Here is a 19,570-nt window from a genome sequence, read left to right as displayed (position 1 = left end):
GCTGACTTGGGAGACGGGAGGATGGTCTGGTTTGTCACCAGACTCAGATCCATGGGAGACGGCAGCGGGGGGTGCAGGGTTTCCAGAAGTCAAGGCAATTCGAGGGCTCTTGGGGAATTTCTTCCTGTAGAAGGTAGTGCAGATAAATACTTAAAGCTCAGGCTGTGGATGGAGGGGCAGGACCAGTTGGTCCTCTGCTGAGAGGTGGCGGTGAGAGCCTGTCCCTCAGAGGGTGCACAGGCAGCACCATGGCCACCATCAGTGTGGCTCTGACCTCAGGTTTTTCCTTGGATCTTCCCCGTCACTCCATTTTTCCTTCCTTCCTTGGGTTCGTGGTGTGGGCAGGGGGTCTCTGGGTGGGGTGGACGGGGGGAAGTTGGGGGCATCCAGGAGGCCTCTGTGTCTTTCTGCTCCATGGGGAGTACACGCCAGAAGCACATGGAAACCATGGTGGAGGATGAGCCATGATCTCTAGGGGTGAGCACCGCTAGCGCACCAGGGTGATCTGCCAGGGTCTCCCCGCGGCTGACCTGCTGGGGAGATCGGTTTGATGACGCCCTTCCCCTGGGCTGATGGGGCCTGACCACTACCCGCCTGGTGCTGAGTCTGTGTGATGGGGGAGCTTTTGCCAAAGTCTTTGTCCCCATGACAGCCTGTTAAGCTTGATAGCCAATCACAGAGCGAGAAATCGTGAAATTTCAACAGTGGTTACTGTCACCAGCCACTGAAGGTGACTAGTAAGACACTGGTGCCGGCCCTAGTCCAGAGTTCATGTGGTGTCAGGGTGTCAAGACCGACCCTGGGATAGCTGAGTCCTCTTGACAGTTGGTCCAGAAAGTGCCTTCCTGACCTCAGCCAGGCAGTGTGAGCTTTTAGGAGCAGAGAACCTGCTCCAGTGGCCCTCAAGGGTCCTCCCCTGTCCCCGAGCATGGTGTCTCATGTTTTAACTATTTAACACCTTGCCTGGGGTTTCTGAGTTTAATTTCCTTGTGTGTTACAGCCATTAAAGGGAGTGCAGGTAACAAAGGCTCTGAAGGCACGTTTGCACGGGGAGAGGGTATGAATCTCCCAGGTCTTAGGTTTGCAGTAACCAGTTCATAGTAACCAGTGGAGCCTGGTACTCACTCTGCAACTCGGCTTCCCAAGTACCCCATGCTGACCCTCTCCTGATCTGCCCTCATGTCATCGCTGTGATATGCAGAGGGAAGGGTGGCCACTGTGTTCAGCTTCTCAGCAAGTCCGCAGAAAGCCAGGCTCTGATTGGGGGTCACCTGGCCTCCCCATGCTGGTAATTCCTGTGTGACGCTGGCCCCTCTGATGAGGGAGGAAGTGAGTGGCCCAAGGAGACGTGGCCACAGAGGCCTGTCGACCTGCCCTGGCCTTGGAGAGGGGTCTGGGGCCTCTTACCAGTTGGGTTGGGCCCACAGAGTAAGGGGGTGTCGCCGGGTTGCTGATGGTGATGGGTTTCATTGCATTTATTCATCACCTGGGTGATGGTTTTCACGTGCACGCTTTTCCAAACTAATGGTTTGGTTTCCCTTGTTTCTGTGACAAAGCCACAGACGGCAGGCCTTTGTCCCCCAGTGAAGGCCACTGGCTGGGTCTTGGCCCCTCTCTGCGTGACTCCTTGCGCTAATGGAGAGATCGGTGTTTTGTGTTTGCGTGTGTTGGGGACGAGGCGCAAGGAAACGTGTCGAAAACAGGAACATTTGGTATTTTCAAATAACCCTTCTCCCGGCACTCTCTCCTGGCAGGATGACAGTGCCGACCTGAAATGCCAGCTCCAGTTTGCCAAGGAGGAGGGCTCGCTGATGCTCAGAAAGATGGCTAGGCTGGGACGGGAGAAGGACGGGCTGGAGCAGGAGCTGCAGAGGTACAAGGCCCTCTACGGGGAGGTGGACAGCCCCCTCCCCACAGGGGAGGCCGGTGGGCCACCCAGCACCCGGGAGGCGGAGCTGAAGCTGCGGCTGAAGCTGGTGGAGGAGGAGGCCAACATCTTGGGCCGCAAGATCGTGGAGCTGGAGGTGGAGAACCGGGGCCTCAAAGCGGAGATGGAAGACCTGCGGGGCCAGCACGAGCGTGAGGCTGTGGGCCGGGACCCCCTCCCCGGCCTTCCTACCTCCCCCTTCAGTGACTCCCTGGAGTCTTGCACTGAGCTGCGCAGACACCTGCAGTTCGTGGAGGAGGAGGCGGAACTGCTGCGGAGGTCCATCTCCGAGATCGAGGACCACAACCGGCAGCTGACGCACGAGCTGAGCAAGTTCAAGTTCGACCCGCGGCCAGAGCCTGGCTGGCTGGCTGAGGGCGCCAGGGGGGTGCCCCTGCAGGACGAGCTGCAGGCGGCGCGGCTGCAGATCAGTGAGCTGAGCGGGAAGGTGCTGACGCTGCAGCATGAGAACCGTGTGCTGCTGTCCGCCCAGCGTTGCGCCCCAAGCCCCCGTGACAGCGATGCTGACAGCGATGCGGGCAAGAAGGAGAGCGATGGGGAGGATGGCCGGCCACCTCAGCCCCGGCGGGAGGGCCCCATTGGCGGTGAGAGCGACTCGGAGGAGACCTTTGAGAAAACATCGGGCTTCAGCAGTGGGAAGCCATCGGAGGCTGGTGAGTGCCCGGCAGAGCTGCTGAGGGCCCGGGAGGACTCAGAGCGCCTGGCGAGCATCAGGCATGAGGCCGAGCGGCTGGAGCGGACGGTGGAGCGCATCATCGCCGACACCGATGGCTTCGAGGACACGGCGCTGCAGGGCAGCGAGACCTCGCCCGGGGCCGGGGAGAGGGGAGCGGGGGCGGACAAGGCGCCCCAGCTGCTGGGGACCCTGAACACGAGGATGAAGGCTTTCAGGACAGAGCTCCAGGCCTTCCTGGAGCAGGTGGAACGGCTGGGGGATGGCCTGAGGGAGCGGCTGGAGGGCCTGTCCCCACTGCCCCACCTCACTGAGTCGTCCAGCTTCCTGTCCACTGTGACCTCCGTATCCCGGGACTCCCCAGTCGGGAACCTGGGGAAGGAGCTGGGCCCGGACCTGCAGGTAAGGGGGCTTCAGGCTCGGCCTCCCTGCTCCCTCCTGCTCCTCCTCCTCCTGGCTGGCCTTGCTCTCCAGCTCATCCTGCTCACGGCTGCTTGGTTATGATTGCAAACCTGCATTGTACTCAAGCCTCAAGTTTCAACCAAAACCTTTCTCTTGGTTGGGTTTCTCCTTTGGTTTGGTTTGGTTTGTTTGGTTTGGTTAGTTCTCTTTTGTTTCCTTGTTTCTCTCCCCCTCCCCTCTTACTTTTAACTGCGCCGATGCTTTTGGCTCAGAGGGCCTCCCTCTTGACACAAGGCTAATCCCGCTGGAAGCGCTAGGGCTCGGCACAGCCCATCCCTGCTCCTTTTCTGGGCATCCCAAACGACCAGCCATCCTGATGAAGAAGCAAAGAGGAGTTTAAAACAGTTCAAACAACAATTAGCAGACTTGCCAGGAGCGCGTCCCTCCCTGGGTTTGCCGGCCCGGGACGGTTCAGCCCTGATGGCCTAGGCTGCCCACCGCTCCCTCTGCGATGCAGCCTGGCCGGCGAGGAGGGCGGCGGAGAGAAGGATGGTTTGGATGGCACCTCCGGAGCCCAGGGCGCGAGTGGAGTAGCCCCGGGACTGCGCTCCCCTGCGCCGCCCTTGGCCGTGACCCAGCTGCCACCCTGGACTGGTTTCTGCTGCCTGACCACTGTGAGGAAGCAGCAGCCTTGTTTCTGTATCCTTCGTGGGTGGCGCTTACGGGCCAGCCCTATCCTGCATCCCCAGTGCATGCACCCCATCACCAGCGTGTTGCATTCTTCCCCCTCTTTCTCTTTTTGCTTTTCAGATCTTTCAGCCCGCAGTTTTGCTCATCTTCATCTTGGCTCTGTTCTCTTCTCTCTCTCATGCCACTGTGTTTCCGTTGGTTTCTCTGGTCATGCTTTTCTTCGTCCTGTAGTTTTCCAGCCTTCTACCCGCCCCCCCCCTTGTCCTTTGTGTTTTGTTTAAAATTTTAAAAGACAAAACAAAAGACAAAACAAATCCCTCCCATGCACCTAACAGTCCAAACTGAGAGATCAGATGGAGTGGCAGGAACGAGGGGAGGAGCGAGGGCGCCCGCATCTCCGAGCTGCACGGGAGCTGCACCGCCGAGCTGACGGGGACGCTGGGAGCTGCCGGCCTGGAGCCCAGAGCTGCTTCAACCTGGAGGTCAGCAGGGGCCAGTCCCACTGCCACGCCCTCCCACCCTTCCTTGGTTGTGGGTCTGACTGTGATGCTTCCTCCCTGAGAACAGGGAGGGGGGTGGTAGTGGGGTGATGTGGAACCAGGAATCAGAATCCATTGCCTGCAGTTGCACTGGAGGGTCCACCCAGGGTGAGGGCAGGGGGACTGGAAATGGTGCAAAGCACATGAGATCGATGCGTGAGCACTCTGTGGCTTCTTGTCAGACACTAAGGAGCAGCACTGAAAGCCACGTATATCCCCCTGTGTCATGAGCCGGCCCTATATTTTGTCTTGATGGTCCTCCAGCTGTCAGGCAGATTCCGGTTGCTGCCCTGACCCAGGGCTCTTCAGGCGACTCTGTTTCCATAGCAACCCATGTCCACAAAGCCTGCGGCCACCACAGATCCTCCATTGTATGAAATAGTTGTCCCATCAGGGAAGGCTCTTTCATGCAAGTAATTCCACCCAGGACTGGACAGGTGGCTGAGGATGAGTCCCTGCCTCTCTCTGGTCCTGCCAGTCAGGCAGGTTCCTCCAGGGTTGGAGCAGCCTGTTCTGCACTGGGGAAGGTTGGGTCCTTGTTCATCAACTCCTGAGGGGGTGTTATCTTCAGCTCTGAGGCGTCACAGCAGATCCCAGAAGTCAGGGGAGAGGAAGCACGGGGAGGCTTTCACACCTGAAAGTCGACGAAAGCTCACTTGGCAAAAAGTCAGGCGTTTGACCACAAAATGTGGTGCACAGAGGGCCTTGGGCTCAGCTTGCAGCCAGCACCCTGATGAGGCCATGGGTCCCCAGTCAGGACGTGCATCCTGGTGTGGGCCTCGGAGCCCGGGCTCCAGCCAGCTGAGCCCATTTCTAGCTCTTTCTCAGGCAAGTCTCTGAGCCTCTGCTTTCTCAGCTGTAAAATGGGAGTCAAAGTACTGCCCTGCTGGCCTCACTTGGTTGTATGCAGTTGATTTTCTAGTGAGTTGTTGACTGAGAAAGTACCTAAAACAGCTAAGTGCTGTGTAAACATAAAGTACAACTGAAATAAGGAGCGGGAAATAGGTCCTGCTGGCAGAGACGCCAGGCCGCAAGGGGTATCACAGCCCCTGTCGTTAGGCTCTTATAGGGGTCTGGGTCTCAGGGGAGACCCACAGATTTCTCAAGGTCCGTATGTGAAACGGAATGTCTGTGTTTGCCTTACAGATGTGCATGTTTAGGGAAAGGGGAAAGAAGATAAGCACTTATTTGGGAAGATTTGGGTGTTTGGCCGGGTTTAACTGAGGTCAGGTGTTGACCAGTATTAGTAATACTGGCAGCAGCAGTGATGATAACAACAAGGTGAAAAATTATACTACTTTCTTACACTGCAGCGTGTTAGCAGGTGATGGATCTGTGCGGTGGCTCACACTGAGCCTGGGAGGGGATGGTATCTCCATGCCCCACCTGACAGAGCTGTCAGAGCCCCCGGGCTCTCACTAACCCATGCATGCAACCACACGCCAGTTAGTCGCTCAGAGAAAGACAGCAGCCAGACTTAAGAAGGACCCGTGTTCTGTTGCCTGCTCATCTCCGTAGATGCTCTCCGGTGGCACCGGGCCCCTCCCTGCCTTTGCTCCCCGTGGTTCCCGACAGATCTGCCCAGAGAGTCCCATTTGTTAAGAGAGCAGGGTGTGGCATATGTGGTTTGGAATGTGTAGGGTGCCTTAAAAATAGTTCTGAATGAGGAGCAGCCGAGCCTGGGCACCGGTCAGATTTCACACGTAAGTGATGCCGAGCCTGTGCCTGGAGGATGGGTCAGAAATCTCAGCGTTCTTCCCTTGAGCTCCTCCTCTCATCCTTCAGTCAGCGAGCACAGGAAGCTGGTGCAGTCCCTGCCGCCTCAGCTGTGACATACCAGCCTCGATCAAATGATGTGGGCTCGATGCCAAGTATGTGTGCACAGGTGTTGACCCAATAAACCGCTTTTGAAAGAAGTGGTGGCCAAGCTGGCCAGGCAAAATGGACTCATGGGACATGAGGTCACGGGGATGGCGGTAGGATGGAGTCGTAGCAAGTAAGCAGTGAGGCTGCTCTCTAGGCAGGGGCTGCAGTGAAAAGCCTTGTTTATTTTTGTTTATTTTTTTATTTTTTGGTTATGTGGAGATAGTGATGTTGTCTTAAAGTGTGGAACGTAATTTATAAGCCACCTTCACTGCAGAGGTCCAGGAAATTAGCAGAGTAAATGGACGTGGGACACGCCCCTCCGGGGAAGGGTGGGCTGTGGGTCCCCAGCAAAAACACAGGGAAGGTGGTTATGTTGTCAGGATGAACAGGTGTCCACAGCCTGGGAGCCACGGAGGGGGTGTGTTTACATAAACCGCCTTCATGGACAGGATGCGATGAGTGTGTTTGGTGCATCATTGAAACTTAGGCGAGTGGGCCAAGGATGCTTTACTGTCTGATCTTTTGGGAACTTGGTGATGAAGGGAAGTATTTGTTTTCCAGAGGAAGTCTGTGTGCTGTGTGACAACTTTCTGCAGATGTGCGTGAGTGGATGCACTTGTGTGGCAGTGGACTGACTCTGGATAGAAACTTCTGCTGAAGCCTCTCTGTGTTTTTGTGACACTGGAGGGAGTACAGCATCCTAACTAGGAGCCACTAGTTGTCCATGTAAGTTTTAGTGTTCCGTTAGCGAAAATGGACAGGAAAAGAATAAACTTCTTGTAGATCAAGAGGATCCAGAAGGTTCTGTTATTGACTAGCCCCCACAGATGACATGGGAGCCACTATAGAGCAATCAAACGCCACCAATGGGTATCCTCATAGGATTTCAGGGTCCTTTTCTCTGGCCCTTCACTAATGAGATTCAAATAGAGGGATTGTTTTTTTGATTGAAGTATAGTTGATTTACAGTATTGTGTGTTTCGGGTGTATAGCACACCAATTCAGTAATGCATATATATATGTATGTGACATACATATAAATATATATGTACTACTGAAACATACAACACTGTAAATATGCACATACATATAAGTATATGTGTATATGCTTTTTCAGATTCTTTCCCGTTATAGGTTATTACAAAATGTTGAGTATAGTTCCTGTGCTATACAATAGGTCCTTGTTGGTTATCTATTTTATTTTATTATTTTATTTTATTTTATTGTTTTTTAGGGCCTCACCTGCAGCATATGGAGGTTCCCAGGCTAGGGATTGAGTTGGAGCTGTAGCCACTGGCCTACGCCACAGCCACAGCAATGTCAGATCCGAGCCGTGTCTGCAACCTACACCACAGCTCATGGCAACACCGGGTCCTTAACCCACTGAGTGAGGCCAGGAATCAAACCTGTGTCCTCATGGATCCTAGTCAGATTCATTTCCGCTCAGCCACGTTGGGAACTCCCTCTGTTTTATATATAGTAGGTGTATCTGTTATTCAGAGAAACACATTTTTAATCAAATAATGCAAAAGTAAGGAAGCTCTTACATTTATTAAAGTAAAAATGGTTTAGGAGTTCCTGTTGTGGCTCAGTGGTTTAAGAATCTGGTTAGTATCCATGAGGATTTGGGTTTGATCCCTGGCCCTGCTAAGTGGGTTAAGGATCCAGCATTGCCATGAGCCGTGATGCAGTTCGAAGACGTAGCTTGGATCCGGTGTGGCTGTGGTGTAGGCCAGCAGCTGCAGCTCTGATTCGACCCCTAGCCTGGGAACTTCTCTATCCCACACCTGCAACCCTGGAAAAAACAACAAAAAAGACCTTTAAGAAATGAGTCATTGGGAGTTCTCGTCGTGGTGCAGTGGTTAATGAATCCGACTAGGAACCACGAGGTTGCGGGTTTGGTCCCTGGCCTTGCTCAGTGGGTTAAGGATCCAGTGTTGCTGTGAGCTGTGGTGTAGGTTGCAGATGTGGATCGGATCCCGAGTTGCTGTGGCTCTGGCGTAGGCCGGTGGCTACAGCTCTGATTCGACCCCTAGCCTGGGAACCTCCATGTGCCGCGGGAGCGGCCCAAGAAATGGCAAAAAGACACACACACACAAAAGAAATGAGTCATTGGAGTAAAGTTGATGTGTGGCCGAGTGCCCTTCTTCAAGGAGAACCCCAGGCTCTGCCTCACGGATACTAAAGGCTGCGGCCGTCATCTGCAGAGCCAGCAGAGTGAGGAGAGTTCATGTTCTCATTGGTTCTTGAGAATAGGATGAGCTGAAATCGCTAGCTTTCAAAACCTTTATCCTGAAGTGGAGGCTCCCTGGCGTCTCTGATTTCCCGTCTCTATCCCATGTCCCTCTCAGTCTCCCCTCCCCCCATGCTAAGGCTAGTGCTCTTTTCTCGTATTTTCTGTGTTTCCTGCCCTTGGGATATGATTCTCACTCATGACACTCCAGGTAACATCAGATGTCATCAGAGGAAAATGGGTGTTCTCAGTGAGAACTAACAAATGAAGGTAATCAGAATGAACTGGTGAAATGATAGCTGTTCTTATTGCAGCAACCCGCTTAAATGCCGAGCTTTATAAGTCACGTAACTTCAGGGAGCACAAACCATTGGGTAGCAGTCACGTTTCAATTTTAATGATGCCTGAGTTTTGGTGGTGGTGTTTTGGCTGCGCTTGTGGTACATGGAAGTTCCTGGGCCAGGGATTGGACCTGAGGAACAGGAGCAGCCTATGCCACAGCAGTGACAACGCTGGATCGTGAACGCCCAGGCCACCAGGGAAGTCCGATGCCCGAGATTTTTAATCTGACAGTTTTGCCATCTCTAAAAACTATTTCAGAGACAGCTCAGCCTCCTCTGTCATTGTCATTTGGACATAAAAGGCCTACAAGATGAATTTCAGCAATAAAATTTTTAAGATTCCTTAAAGTATTTGAACCTAAACTGTAATTAGCAGATCGTGGCAGGGGCTCCGAGGCACCATGCGCAGGGGAGAGGCTCCAAACCAGGTGTCTGTTAACTGAAGGAGCTCAGGCTGGTTACCCTGAGCATCCCGTCCTGGCTGGGACTGTGTGGGCAGGAGAGGGGAGGCCCCCCAGTGGGGCAGGAGAAACTCAAATAAGAAAGCATAGGGACTTTTGGAATTCCCATCGTGGCTCAGTGGTTAACAAATACGACTAGGAACCATAGGGTTGCGGGTTCTATCCCTGGCCTTGCTCAGTGGGTTAAGGATCTGGCGTTGCTGTGAGCTGTGGTGTAGGTTACAGATGTGCCTCAGATCCCGAGTTGCTGTGGCTCTGGTGTAGGCCAGTGGCTATGGCTCTGATTAGACCCTTAGCCTGTGAACCTCCATATGCTGCAGGAGTGGCCCTAGAAAAGGCAAAAAGACAAAAAAAAAAAGAAAGAAAGAAAGAAAGCATAGGGACTTTAGCAACTGAGGGAGACATATTTGGACTTGCACCGTGAATCTAAGAGGCTGACTGTGTGTGGTAGTCATCCTTGACCATCATGATTGCCAGCTTGGGCCACCCCCCAGCGTTTGAAAAGCCATCTGGGGAGTTCCCACCATGGCTCAGAGGAAACGAACCTGACTAGTATCCACGAGGATGCAGATTCGATCCCTGGCCTCATTCAGTGGGTTAAGGATCAGCGTTGCCATGAGCTGTGGTGTAGGTCACAGATGCGGCTTGGATCTGGCGTTCCTTGGCTGTGGTGTAGGCCGGCAGCTATAGCTCCAATTAGACCCCTAGCCTGGGAATTTCCATATGCTGCAGGTGAGGCCCTAAAAAGACAAAAAAAGAAAAAAACTGTCTGGAGGCTGCTATAGGGGCTCCCTTCTGGTTTGTGGTTACTCTGGTGGCCAGAGCTCAGGTGATGGGTACCACTCATCCCTGTCTGCTGGGTAAGACGTGGGGTGGGGGGTCTGGGGCAGCTGCCACCACAGCTCCATGTGTGTCACTGCCTCGTGCATGTGTCTGTCTTCAGCTCAGGCAAAGTTCTCTTGTCCCAGCCATCCGCTCAGGGGCTCCCCCGTTTCACCTGAACAGAGTGTACAGGTAAAGCTGTGGGTCCACTTGCACAGGTGACCAGACCACATCAAGCGGAGATAGATTTACAAAGATGATCCAGAAGGAAAACATGGACCGTATTTCAGCACAGCCTTCTCTGTCTGCAGGGCAGAGAGACACAGAGGGAGAGAGGACGGCGGGGGGGGGGGGTGTTTTAAAAGGACACTGTCGGAGTTCCCTGGTGACTCAGTGGCTTAAGGATCCTGTGTTGTTGCTGCTGTGGCGTGGGTTTGATCCATGGCCTGGGAATTAATGCATGCTGCAGGTGCAGTAGAGAAAAATAAAAGAACCCTCTCACGCACAGGCTGGGCAGCTGCAGGGTGTGTGGAAAGTCATCCAGTCGAGCTGCTCCTCCCCTCGGGTGTCTCAGAAACATAACTGTCCCCCTTCCTGCTCGAAAACCTGTGTTTCCATACTTAAATTGTGGCCTCAGGAAGGTCTTCCTAATACCTAATCTGAATTTTCCTGCAGCCAGAACCAGTGGAGTGAAAGAAAATAAGGGCCCCCAAATGCCTCTGGGCATGAAAGTAAGTCCGTGACTTTCATTGTCTGGCAGATGTGTACGTTTTGTCAGTATTAGGTCAATTTTCTGACAGAAGCATCAGCAGTTCACCATCTTCAGCAGACCGCTGTTCATCTCGCTGTGGCCTTACTAGCCCTTAACTCCTGTAGAATAATGGGTTTCTGCACAATGGCCCCTCATTCACATCACCTTCCCCAGAGTTTCCAAGACATGGGGTCCTGCCAGCCTCCCTGTACTGTCCCATCCCTGCCACCAGCTTCTAATGAAGTTGTAAGCATCAGAACTGCCACTTCAGCTTTCCCCTTTTGTGTTTGTTCTCGAAAGATAACCTGTATCTTTACAAACAAAAACTAGGAGTTCCCTGGTGGCCTAGAGGTTAAGGACCCAGTGTTGTCACTGCAGCAGCTTGGGTCACTGCTGTGGTGCGGGTTCCATCCCTGGCCTGGGAAATTTTGTGTGCTGCAGGCGTCACCGAAGTAATAATAATAGTAATAAAACAAAAAACAGAAATGCGTTAACCTTAAATAGGGCACCACAGTGTTTTCGATGCATGTCTTATGGAGAATGAGATGCCTGTTACACTTCAGCCCTGTGCTGTCCATGGTCACGCTCATCTAAATGGGTCAAAAACGGATGAAGGGCGTGCCTTTTGCACAACGCCACTTGGGGAGACCACAGCTGTGTGCCATCCTTTACCCCTGGATGTGCACCCCCTTTTAAAACTTACCTTTATAGGTCAAGTTTCACTTTGTTACAAAAGGGGAACAATTTCATGTTACCTAAAGGGTAAATCGCTGGGTGATTTTTGCTTTTTAGGGCCGCATCTACAGCATATGGAGGTTCTCAGGCTAGGGTTCCAATTGGAGCTACAGCTGCCAGCCTACACCACAGACAGCAATGCAGGATCCGAGCCGCATCTGCAACCTACACCACAGCTCACGGCCATGCTGGATCCTTAACCCACTGAGCAAGGCCAGGGATCGAATCCCCAACCTCCTGGTTCCTAGTCAGATTCATTTCTGCTGCGCCACGATGGGAACTCCATAGGTAATTTAACTTTATATATTTTTGTATTACACCAAAAATCATGTTTGAATGTGAGTTTATCCCTGTGGCTGCTGAGAGCAAAACGGCAAGGTCCTGGACATGTGTTGAAAAGTCTCCCCAGCCTTGGTTGGAGGCAGGGAGGTGTTCCCTGGGCTTGTTCAGAGGGCACAGGGCACAGGAAGCTGTGCCCTCACCTTCCCTGAGGGCCGGGACCAGGACTTCGAGATGTGGGCAGTACTGCCCAGCATGCGTTATCTTCACTCCGCAGCTGGAACTTTACCAGGTCACCCCACAGCTCAAGGTCACACACAGAAAGGTTGGAAACACTGCTGGGCCGCCCCCTTCCCTGCCCTGTCCCGTTCTGCATCCACAGGGGAGAGAGCCAGCGTGGGCCCCAGCACTGCTGAGTAAAATCGCATTATCGTGCTGTTCCCAGAGTGAAGTGCAAACGCCTGGCCGATCGAGTGCCCGAGGCAGTCACTGCCTTTAGCACGGCAGTCAGATGCGTGTCAGCCTCCGGCAGCCACAGTCATGGTCCCATCCGTGGTTCCTAGGCTGTAATCTAGCACTTTCGGAAAACCAAACCAAACCCCCCTACTGGTTTTTGGCACAAGAGGGGGTGTTAGGGGAGGGGAGAAGAGCCGATAACTGTAAGACTGAATTCTAACCCTTTGCAAACAGAAACTTTCATCCCACCTAGCGCCTTAGCTACTGTGATATTATTCCCATGCCTTATCTGTAAGTTTTTATCTACACCTTTCAATTAGTCATCGACATGCAACACTTGTTTCTCGCTTGGATGAGCGCCCGAGTGAGTGTTGAAAGGCAGGAACTTAGCGGAGTGATGGAGAGCGTTTCCTTTTCAGCAATGCTTTTATTTTCCTGAGAGCCTCACCCCGCCTCCCGCACCTCAGAGGATGCCGAGGTCTGGGGTGTGGAAGTGGGTGGTAGGTCTTCTCTCCTGGTGCTCACCCTGGGGGCAGGCTAGCTCGTCCTCTTGCTGTTGGGGTGGTGGCGGCCCAGAAAGTCAAGGGGAAGGAGTCCCCCTTATTCTGCCCACACCGTTGCCGTGCAGAGGGCAAGCCGGGTCTGCATCAAAGACGGCTGTCAGCCCTGTATCCCACAGACAGCTTTCCTGGTCCTGAAGGAGTCTGGGAACCTCTGAGAACACCACGAGAGACCCCGTAATGAAAAACGATGCTGGCAGACACTCTCCCTTGAACTAGCACTTGCTTCTGAATCAGAAGCAACCCCCTCAAGGAGGTCACTAAACTGCGCGGGGGCTTTTGAGTTTCCTGGGCTGGGTGCAGAGTGGCACGGGTAACCGGTGGTTTGCTGAGATTGCTTGGTTTGGCCTGGGTGGCAGGTGGGGACAGCTGCTCATCACACTATCTCTTGTTCCAGATGGCAGAGGAGCACCTCTGTGCCCTGAGGTGGAGGGAGCGAGAGATGCAGGAGCGAACCTGGGCCGACGAGAGGCCTCTGGTGCAGCAGGAGCTGCGGGCCCTGAAGCAGCATGTCTTCCTCTTCTACATCAAGCTCCGGTGGCTGCTGAGACGCTGGCGGCAGGGGAAGCAGCTGGAGGAGGAGGCGGACGACTCCACCGAGGTAGCGCCGCCCGGAGTCCATTTCTTGGCAGTTTTGTTCTCCACCCCTGGCCCCTCCCAGCCCCCTCCCCTTATACACAAAGTCAAGTTCTGACATTTAAGATGACTTCGTCAAGTCCAGCCCAGGCAGCAGAAATGCAGTGCTGCCCTCTAACCTCGTTTTAAGAGCTCCCTGGTGTGTAGCTCCATCCCGCAGTCAGGGGTTGGTGCCAGGCCTTTTGCTGCTGATCAGTGCATTCAATACAGTTATCAGACCAAGGCCCTTCACCCCTCACTCCACTTTCCTGGTTTGTAAAACCTAGTCCTAAATTGTCTTCTCTGTCCATTTCAGCTTCTGTTCCTAAATCTCAGAGCCCATTCTGCCAAAGCAATTCTAGCAGGATCTCTCCTGAGTCCCCCAGGGGCACTTTCTTGCCACCTCTGAATTTGTATCCCTCTCCTTGTTGGGCCTTGATTCTCAGCTTCAGAACAGATCTGGGTCAGTTATTGGCTTTCTGATTGATTTTGATTGATTAAAGCAGTGTGACCTCCAGCTCTGCAGGCTCCTTCCTGGCCTTGCTCTCTGGTGAGGGCAGGGCTGGAGCTGCCCGTGTCTGCGTGTTCTGGACACCCACGGCCTTGGCGACCTTGTCCAATGCTTCCAGGCACTGGGACTGTTGGTTCCTTTTAGCCCTCAAAGACTATTGGTCTGTTTCCCACTCTCACGAGCAGTGTACGTAACGTTAAGTCATCCTAGGAGTGGAAAGATCCAGTGATTCTCTCCTCGGGGTGAAGAAAGTCTTCAAAACTTAATTCAACCTGCTTCCAACTATCCATGACCTAGAAAACCATCATTAAGCACACAAAGCTCAGAGATACTGGTCAAGTTTTCTGTTGATCAGGACTTTGGCGTTCGTCTTTCTCTGATTTCTAAAACCGTATCTGTGAGCAGTGATAACTTATAAAGGGTAAAAATTTTCATTATCAGAATAGTTGATAAGTAGTAAGACTTCTAATCTTTTCTAATAAATTTCCATGCAATTTAAATGGAGAAAGGGGCCAGTAAGTGAAATGACCACAGTGAGCCTGCGAGGGGAAAGGGCTGGGAAGCGAAGACTAGACCTCTGAAATGGGTAATTTCCCCAAATGCTGAAAATCCAGCTGCAGGGTAACAGGATTGGGGTGGAGCTGTGATCATCCTCTCCTTCAGTTTCAGAGCGAGCTTCCAGAGACCTTTCCCAGGCTCGGGGAGCTTGGGGTCCAGGGGGACCCCAAGCTGGATGGTCCAAACCAAGATGATGACGGGCCAGGCTGTGGCTTCTCGCTGGGGGAGCAGATTGCTGAGCATGGATCATGGCTGCAGCCCACAGACGGGGGACAGCCACACAGGCAGGTGGGTATCGAGGTCACGGCCCCTTGACTGGCCCCCACCCTGGAGAGGAGATCCCTGGTCTGCCGATGTCACCAGGTCACCTGCTGGTATTCCAGGGAGCAGGAGATTGGTTTGCTTGGCTATACACATAACTAAGGACACAGTAAGATCACATCAAGAGGGTCCCCTCAAGGCCAGTGAGTGTCCCTCTAAAGGAGGAAAAAAAAGGTGTTGGAGAGAGTTGGCCTGTGCCTTATGAAGTTTGACCATTCTTCTGAGAAGGCAGCGCCGTGACCATGGCCTGGTAAAGAACTTAGGGCTTTTTTTTGTGGTTTACTGAGTGGACATCAGCAGCCTCTCTAAATTGGCAAAATGCAGAGCACAGGAGGGAAGACCCAGCATTGTATTTATTCCCCAAAAGTACATATAGAGTGTTCCAAGCTTTTTTTTTTTTTCTTGCTTTGTAGGGCCGCACCCACGGCATACGGAGGTTCCTAGGCTAGGGGTCAAAACTGGAGCTACAGCTGCTGGCCTACACCACAGCCACAGCAATGTGGGATCCAAGCTGCGTCTGCGACCTACACCACAGCTCATAGCAACGCTGGATCCCCAACCCACTGAGGGAGGCCAGGGATTGAACCCAAATCCTCATGGATTCCGGCCAGATTGTTTCCGCTGTGCCACAGTGGGAACTCCATGTTCCAGGTTCTTTTTAAGCCACATAACACATAATGTCCCAACCAAAAGTATTTAACGACACTTCAGAAAACCTTAAAGCGCGTATAAAGAGAGATGGGGTTTCAGTGTAGAAACCAGTAATTGTTCGTGTTGTCGAAGGTCTCATTTATTATAGGCAGGCAGGCCCTGCCGAGTGATGATGCCACCCGGATCTTTTGCACTGCTGCACAAAATGGCAGCTGGGTTTGGGAGCGTGGGGACCCCGAGAGGCTAGAGCTTTGCTGCTTCTGAACTTCCTGGTCTGAGTCCCTATGCACCCTCTCTGCTTCTCTGTGAGTCCCTCGGCAGAGCCTGGCCCTGGGGCGAGGCGCGGGCGGGGTGGACCCCGGGTGCAGCTGCAGCCCCTCGGCCAGCAGCACCCTGGGGCCTCCCCCCACACCGGCCTCCACAGCTGCGGCCCCTCCCTCGGCCCGGAGCCTCAGAGCGCCGCCAGCAGACGAGTGTCAGCAGGACCCGGGCTCAGGTCCAAGTGACGAAAGTGGCGCCGCCTGAGCTCAGGGCTTTGGGAAGCGTGTGTCTGCTCCAGGGCTTCTCTCCGTGTGCATCCAGCTCTTCATGAGCACAGACCCATTTTCTCCTCATATGCACCCACCCGTCACTTTCCCCGAGTCATAGGACTCCAGAAAGAGGTTACTTTCAAGGGGCCTTTTAATGACAGTGATTAGGATGTTTGTGGTGATGCCAGTGTCCAAGGGGAGATTTTAGCTCATGGGACGAGTTTCAAGTGGAAATCAAGTTAGAAAGTAAAGTGCAACTTTGCAAACAATCCTTTCAAATCTACCAGTTTTTTAATTAATTATTTACTTATTTATTTTGCTTTTTAGGGCTGCACCTGCGGCATATGGAGGTTCCCAGGCTAGTAGGGGTCCAATCGGAGCTGAAGCCACTGGCCTACACCACAGCCACAGCAACACCAGATCTGAGCCGTGTCTGCAACCTACACCACAGCTCACGGCCACATGGGATCCTTAACCCACTGAGCAAGGCCAGGGATTGAACTCGCAACCTCATGGCTCCTAGTTGTATTGGTTTCCACTGAGCCACGACGGGAACTCCCAGTTTTTTTATTTTTAAAAGAGACGTTGTCAATCAGTCCTACTAAGTGTCTGTGATTAACTCAGACAGTATTCCTTAGTTGCCACTGTGCCAAGAACCCACTGTCCCTGAGACCGTGTGCTGGGTGTTTCCCACGCATGCATCCAAGTGATTTGGAAAAGAGGGAAAAAATGTAACACATCTGGTTTCTCAAACAATAGTCATGGAAAATTTTACCCCGTGAGATGAAAAATAATGTGAAGTCACTCAGCTGGACTCTCACGTGCTGCGTACTTTAATGTCATCTCTCTTTTCTGCCTCCTCCTTCCATTGCTAACTTCTCAGCTCTTCCCCTTGAAGGCACAGATGGACCCGCAAGTTTCTACTTTGTGCCATATGAGCGGGAGGCACGTGGATGGGCCAACAGGGTTAGAATCCAGACAAGCAGAATCAGATGTGCCTTTACTGGCCCCCTCTCTCCATGGCAGTCAGGAGCCACCCATCCGAGGACAAGATTAATGAGCTCTACTGTACGCGACAGCTGGCTCCTGGGAGAGCTCTTCTGGGGGAGGAGGTCTCTGCCCTCAGGCCATGTGGGTGCCAGCCAGTGGCCTGGACGAAAGAGCCGAGCACGTGTCTTGGGGGCTGCCCAGCAGAGCCGCACCTTCTCAGAAACTCCCCAGAACCTCCCGCGAACCTCCCAAGATGATAAACAGAATGGGAAATGTGGCCTGACTTCTTTCCCAAGGATAAATTCACATGTAACAAAATTTCCCAGGCCTTCTTTGTGTCACATGGAACAGTTTCACAGTTGAACACAGTGGATGGCAACATTTATCACATCAAAAGAGGTTAGAAAAAAAATTACACCTGGCTAGGTTTTTTTTTTTTTTTCTTTTTAGGGTCACACCTGCAGCCTATGGAGGTTCCCAGGCGAGAGGTCGAATCAGAGCCGCAGTTGCAGGCCTATGCCACAGCCATGCCAACGCCAGATCCTTTAACCCACGGAGCAAGGCCAGGGCTCAAACCCACATCCTCATGGATACTGGTGGGGTTCTTAGCTTGCCGAGCCACAACAGGAACTCTCCGGTTAGTGGTTTTGATCACCAGTGATTGGCACCTAGACCAGGTTTAGCATCACGTAGGAGTTTAATATTTGCTAAATTAAAAAAGTTATATATATCAGGTTGACCATGGGAGTAGTTCAGAAGAAAACCTCAGGTTAGAAAATGTTTGGTTCTGTGAATGTACTTCGTTGGCTGACGGGTGGCAGGGAGCGACTGTCCTGGGAATCGCAAGTGCTTTCAGCTCACGCAGCCGCCTCGAAGAGCCCGCCACAGTGCGAAGGTGAGGCCAGCATTCCTATGGCCATGGACGTGTTTTCTACTCATTCCAATTCCTGAAATCAGGTTTTTAAACACAGATGGCTGTAGTGCCGAAAGTATGACCCTGTGGTTCCATCAGCCAGTCTTCCCAGAATTGGACTACTTTATTAAAAGAGAAGCAACTTTCCACTCAGGGATGTGATGCAATACTTTTTATTAAAGTATGTAAATGCGAAGAACCAAATGTAATTTCCAGAGTGAGATCCTTGCAGTTACATTTCATGTTTGTCTGCCACGGCCACCGGTCACCGAGGAATCCCTCAGGATGCAGCCCCAGGACCAGTAGACTCTGCTCCCTCAACCTCTGTGGCTAACTCAGGGCCCATCAAAGTCAAAGTCAGCCTTTCCCCTGTGGACAGAGTGCCTTGGCTCCTTGGACTTGCCTGGTACCGAGCAGCCCCTCTATTCTGCTCTGCCCAAAATGCAGAAACTTCTAGAAGGGGCACTTCTCACATCAGAGCTGTGATCTGCCCTCCTCCTGCTCCTCCTGAGCCTAGGTGGCATTGACATTTACGTCACACTTTCATATGTTGCACTTTTGTATGTCGTACCACGATTTATCCTTCAGACTCTGCAGCTTTACAGCCTGCCTGGGAGACGTGCAGCTCTGTATGAAGGGAACCAGACCAGAGCTCATGATTAGGAAACGTTTGATTTCTGCTGTGTATTTTTGTTTGTTTCTGTTACTGTGAAAATAGCACGTGTAGAAGGTGGAAAGTCACAGGTACTGAAAGGAACCTGAGGAAATATTCTCGCAGCCCCGAGCTAACAGTTTGCACCATACCTTTCAGAGTGTGGCTTGTGATCTAAATAAGCTGATAAGTTTGCTAATAAGCTCACTCTTCCCATCCAGTTACTGTCATCAGACCTGCCCTAACTTTCCTGGAAGCCTTTGACTGACGACTCTGGGTTTGTACTTCACTCAACATACATCATTTGCCCTTTAACACACCCACACCTCCTGGTCTTGGGAGTTCTCGGTAAAAGTTGTGGTGACCTGCAGGCCCTGAGCCTATGGGGCCCAGGTCACCTGACGTATTCCCAGCCAGGGACAGATGAATCCTCTGCATAGTGTCTATCATCTCTGTAAACTTTCACATTGGGTATGTTTTCAGGGCCAGCCCTCACTGGCTCCTCTTTTATCTGTGAGGGGATAACGGTTTTAGAAAAGAAATCTCTAAATTGATCTGAATGTAACAATGAAGCTAAGAGGGACAGATGGCTTATTTGTGAAAATGTTGCTGGATGTGCAAATGTATCCTTTCTGGCTAATCTCAGTAAAGTCTTAGGGCTTCTGCTGGTGGAGGAGTTACTTTTCTTGAGCTTACAGGAGGCCCCCTCTTTGTCAACTCGGAACTCTGCATGCCGGGGGTAGCTACCCCAGCATTCTAGAACTCTCTGCCTAAGTGACAAGGCAGTGGAGGCCACATCACCTCTATTCTGTGACTGCTTTTTGTGAGTCACCCCGTAGCAGCAGGTCAGTGCATCTGTTTCAACTTTAGATTAAACCCATCTCCAAGATAAATGGCTCTGATGCAAGCAAAGTAGTTGATGGTAGTTTAGCTCTGATGCACATGTCAGAAATTTTTGATTTTGTAAAATAGCTGATGTTGCATCACAAAGAGGTACCTCTCTATAAGTTTCCTTTTCTCTATTAATATTTGTTCTATACTTGGATAGCAGTCCTGTTGGCTGAAGCCCAACC

General features: G+C 52.3%; 1 protein-coding gene across 2 annotated transcripts in view; it reads left to right on the top strand.

The window, feature by feature from the left end:
- The window catches only part of MTCL1 (microtubule crosslinking factor 1), a 115,648-nt gene that overhangs the window by 71,587 nt on the left and 24,491 nt on the right, over positions 1-19,570 (top strand). For both annotated transcript variants that reach the window (XM_047793721.1, XM_047793720.1), the window contains 4 exons: positions 1,755-3,023; positions 4,049-4,195; positions 13,154-13,357; positions 14,546-14,728. In XM_047793721.1, the coding sequence (XP_047649677.1) occupies positions 1,755-3,023; positions 4,049-4,195; positions 13,154-13,357; positions 14,546-14,728 (1,803 nt within the window). The remainder of the gene's footprint in view (positions 1-1,754; positions 3,024-4,048; positions 4,196-13,153; positions 13,358-14,545; positions 14,729-19,570) is intronic.

Source organism: Phacochoerus africanus, chromosome 8 (assembly GCF_016906955.1).
Source record: "Phacochoerus africanus isolate WHEZ1 chromosome 8, ROS_Pafr_v1, whole genome shotgun sequence".
Classification (NCBI taxonomy): Eukaryota; Metazoa; Chordata; class Mammalia; order Artiodactyla; family Suidae; genus Phacochoerus; species Phacochoerus africanus.
Note: the sequence above shows the minus strand (reverse complement) of the source record. Positions and strands in the feature narration are given on the sequence as shown.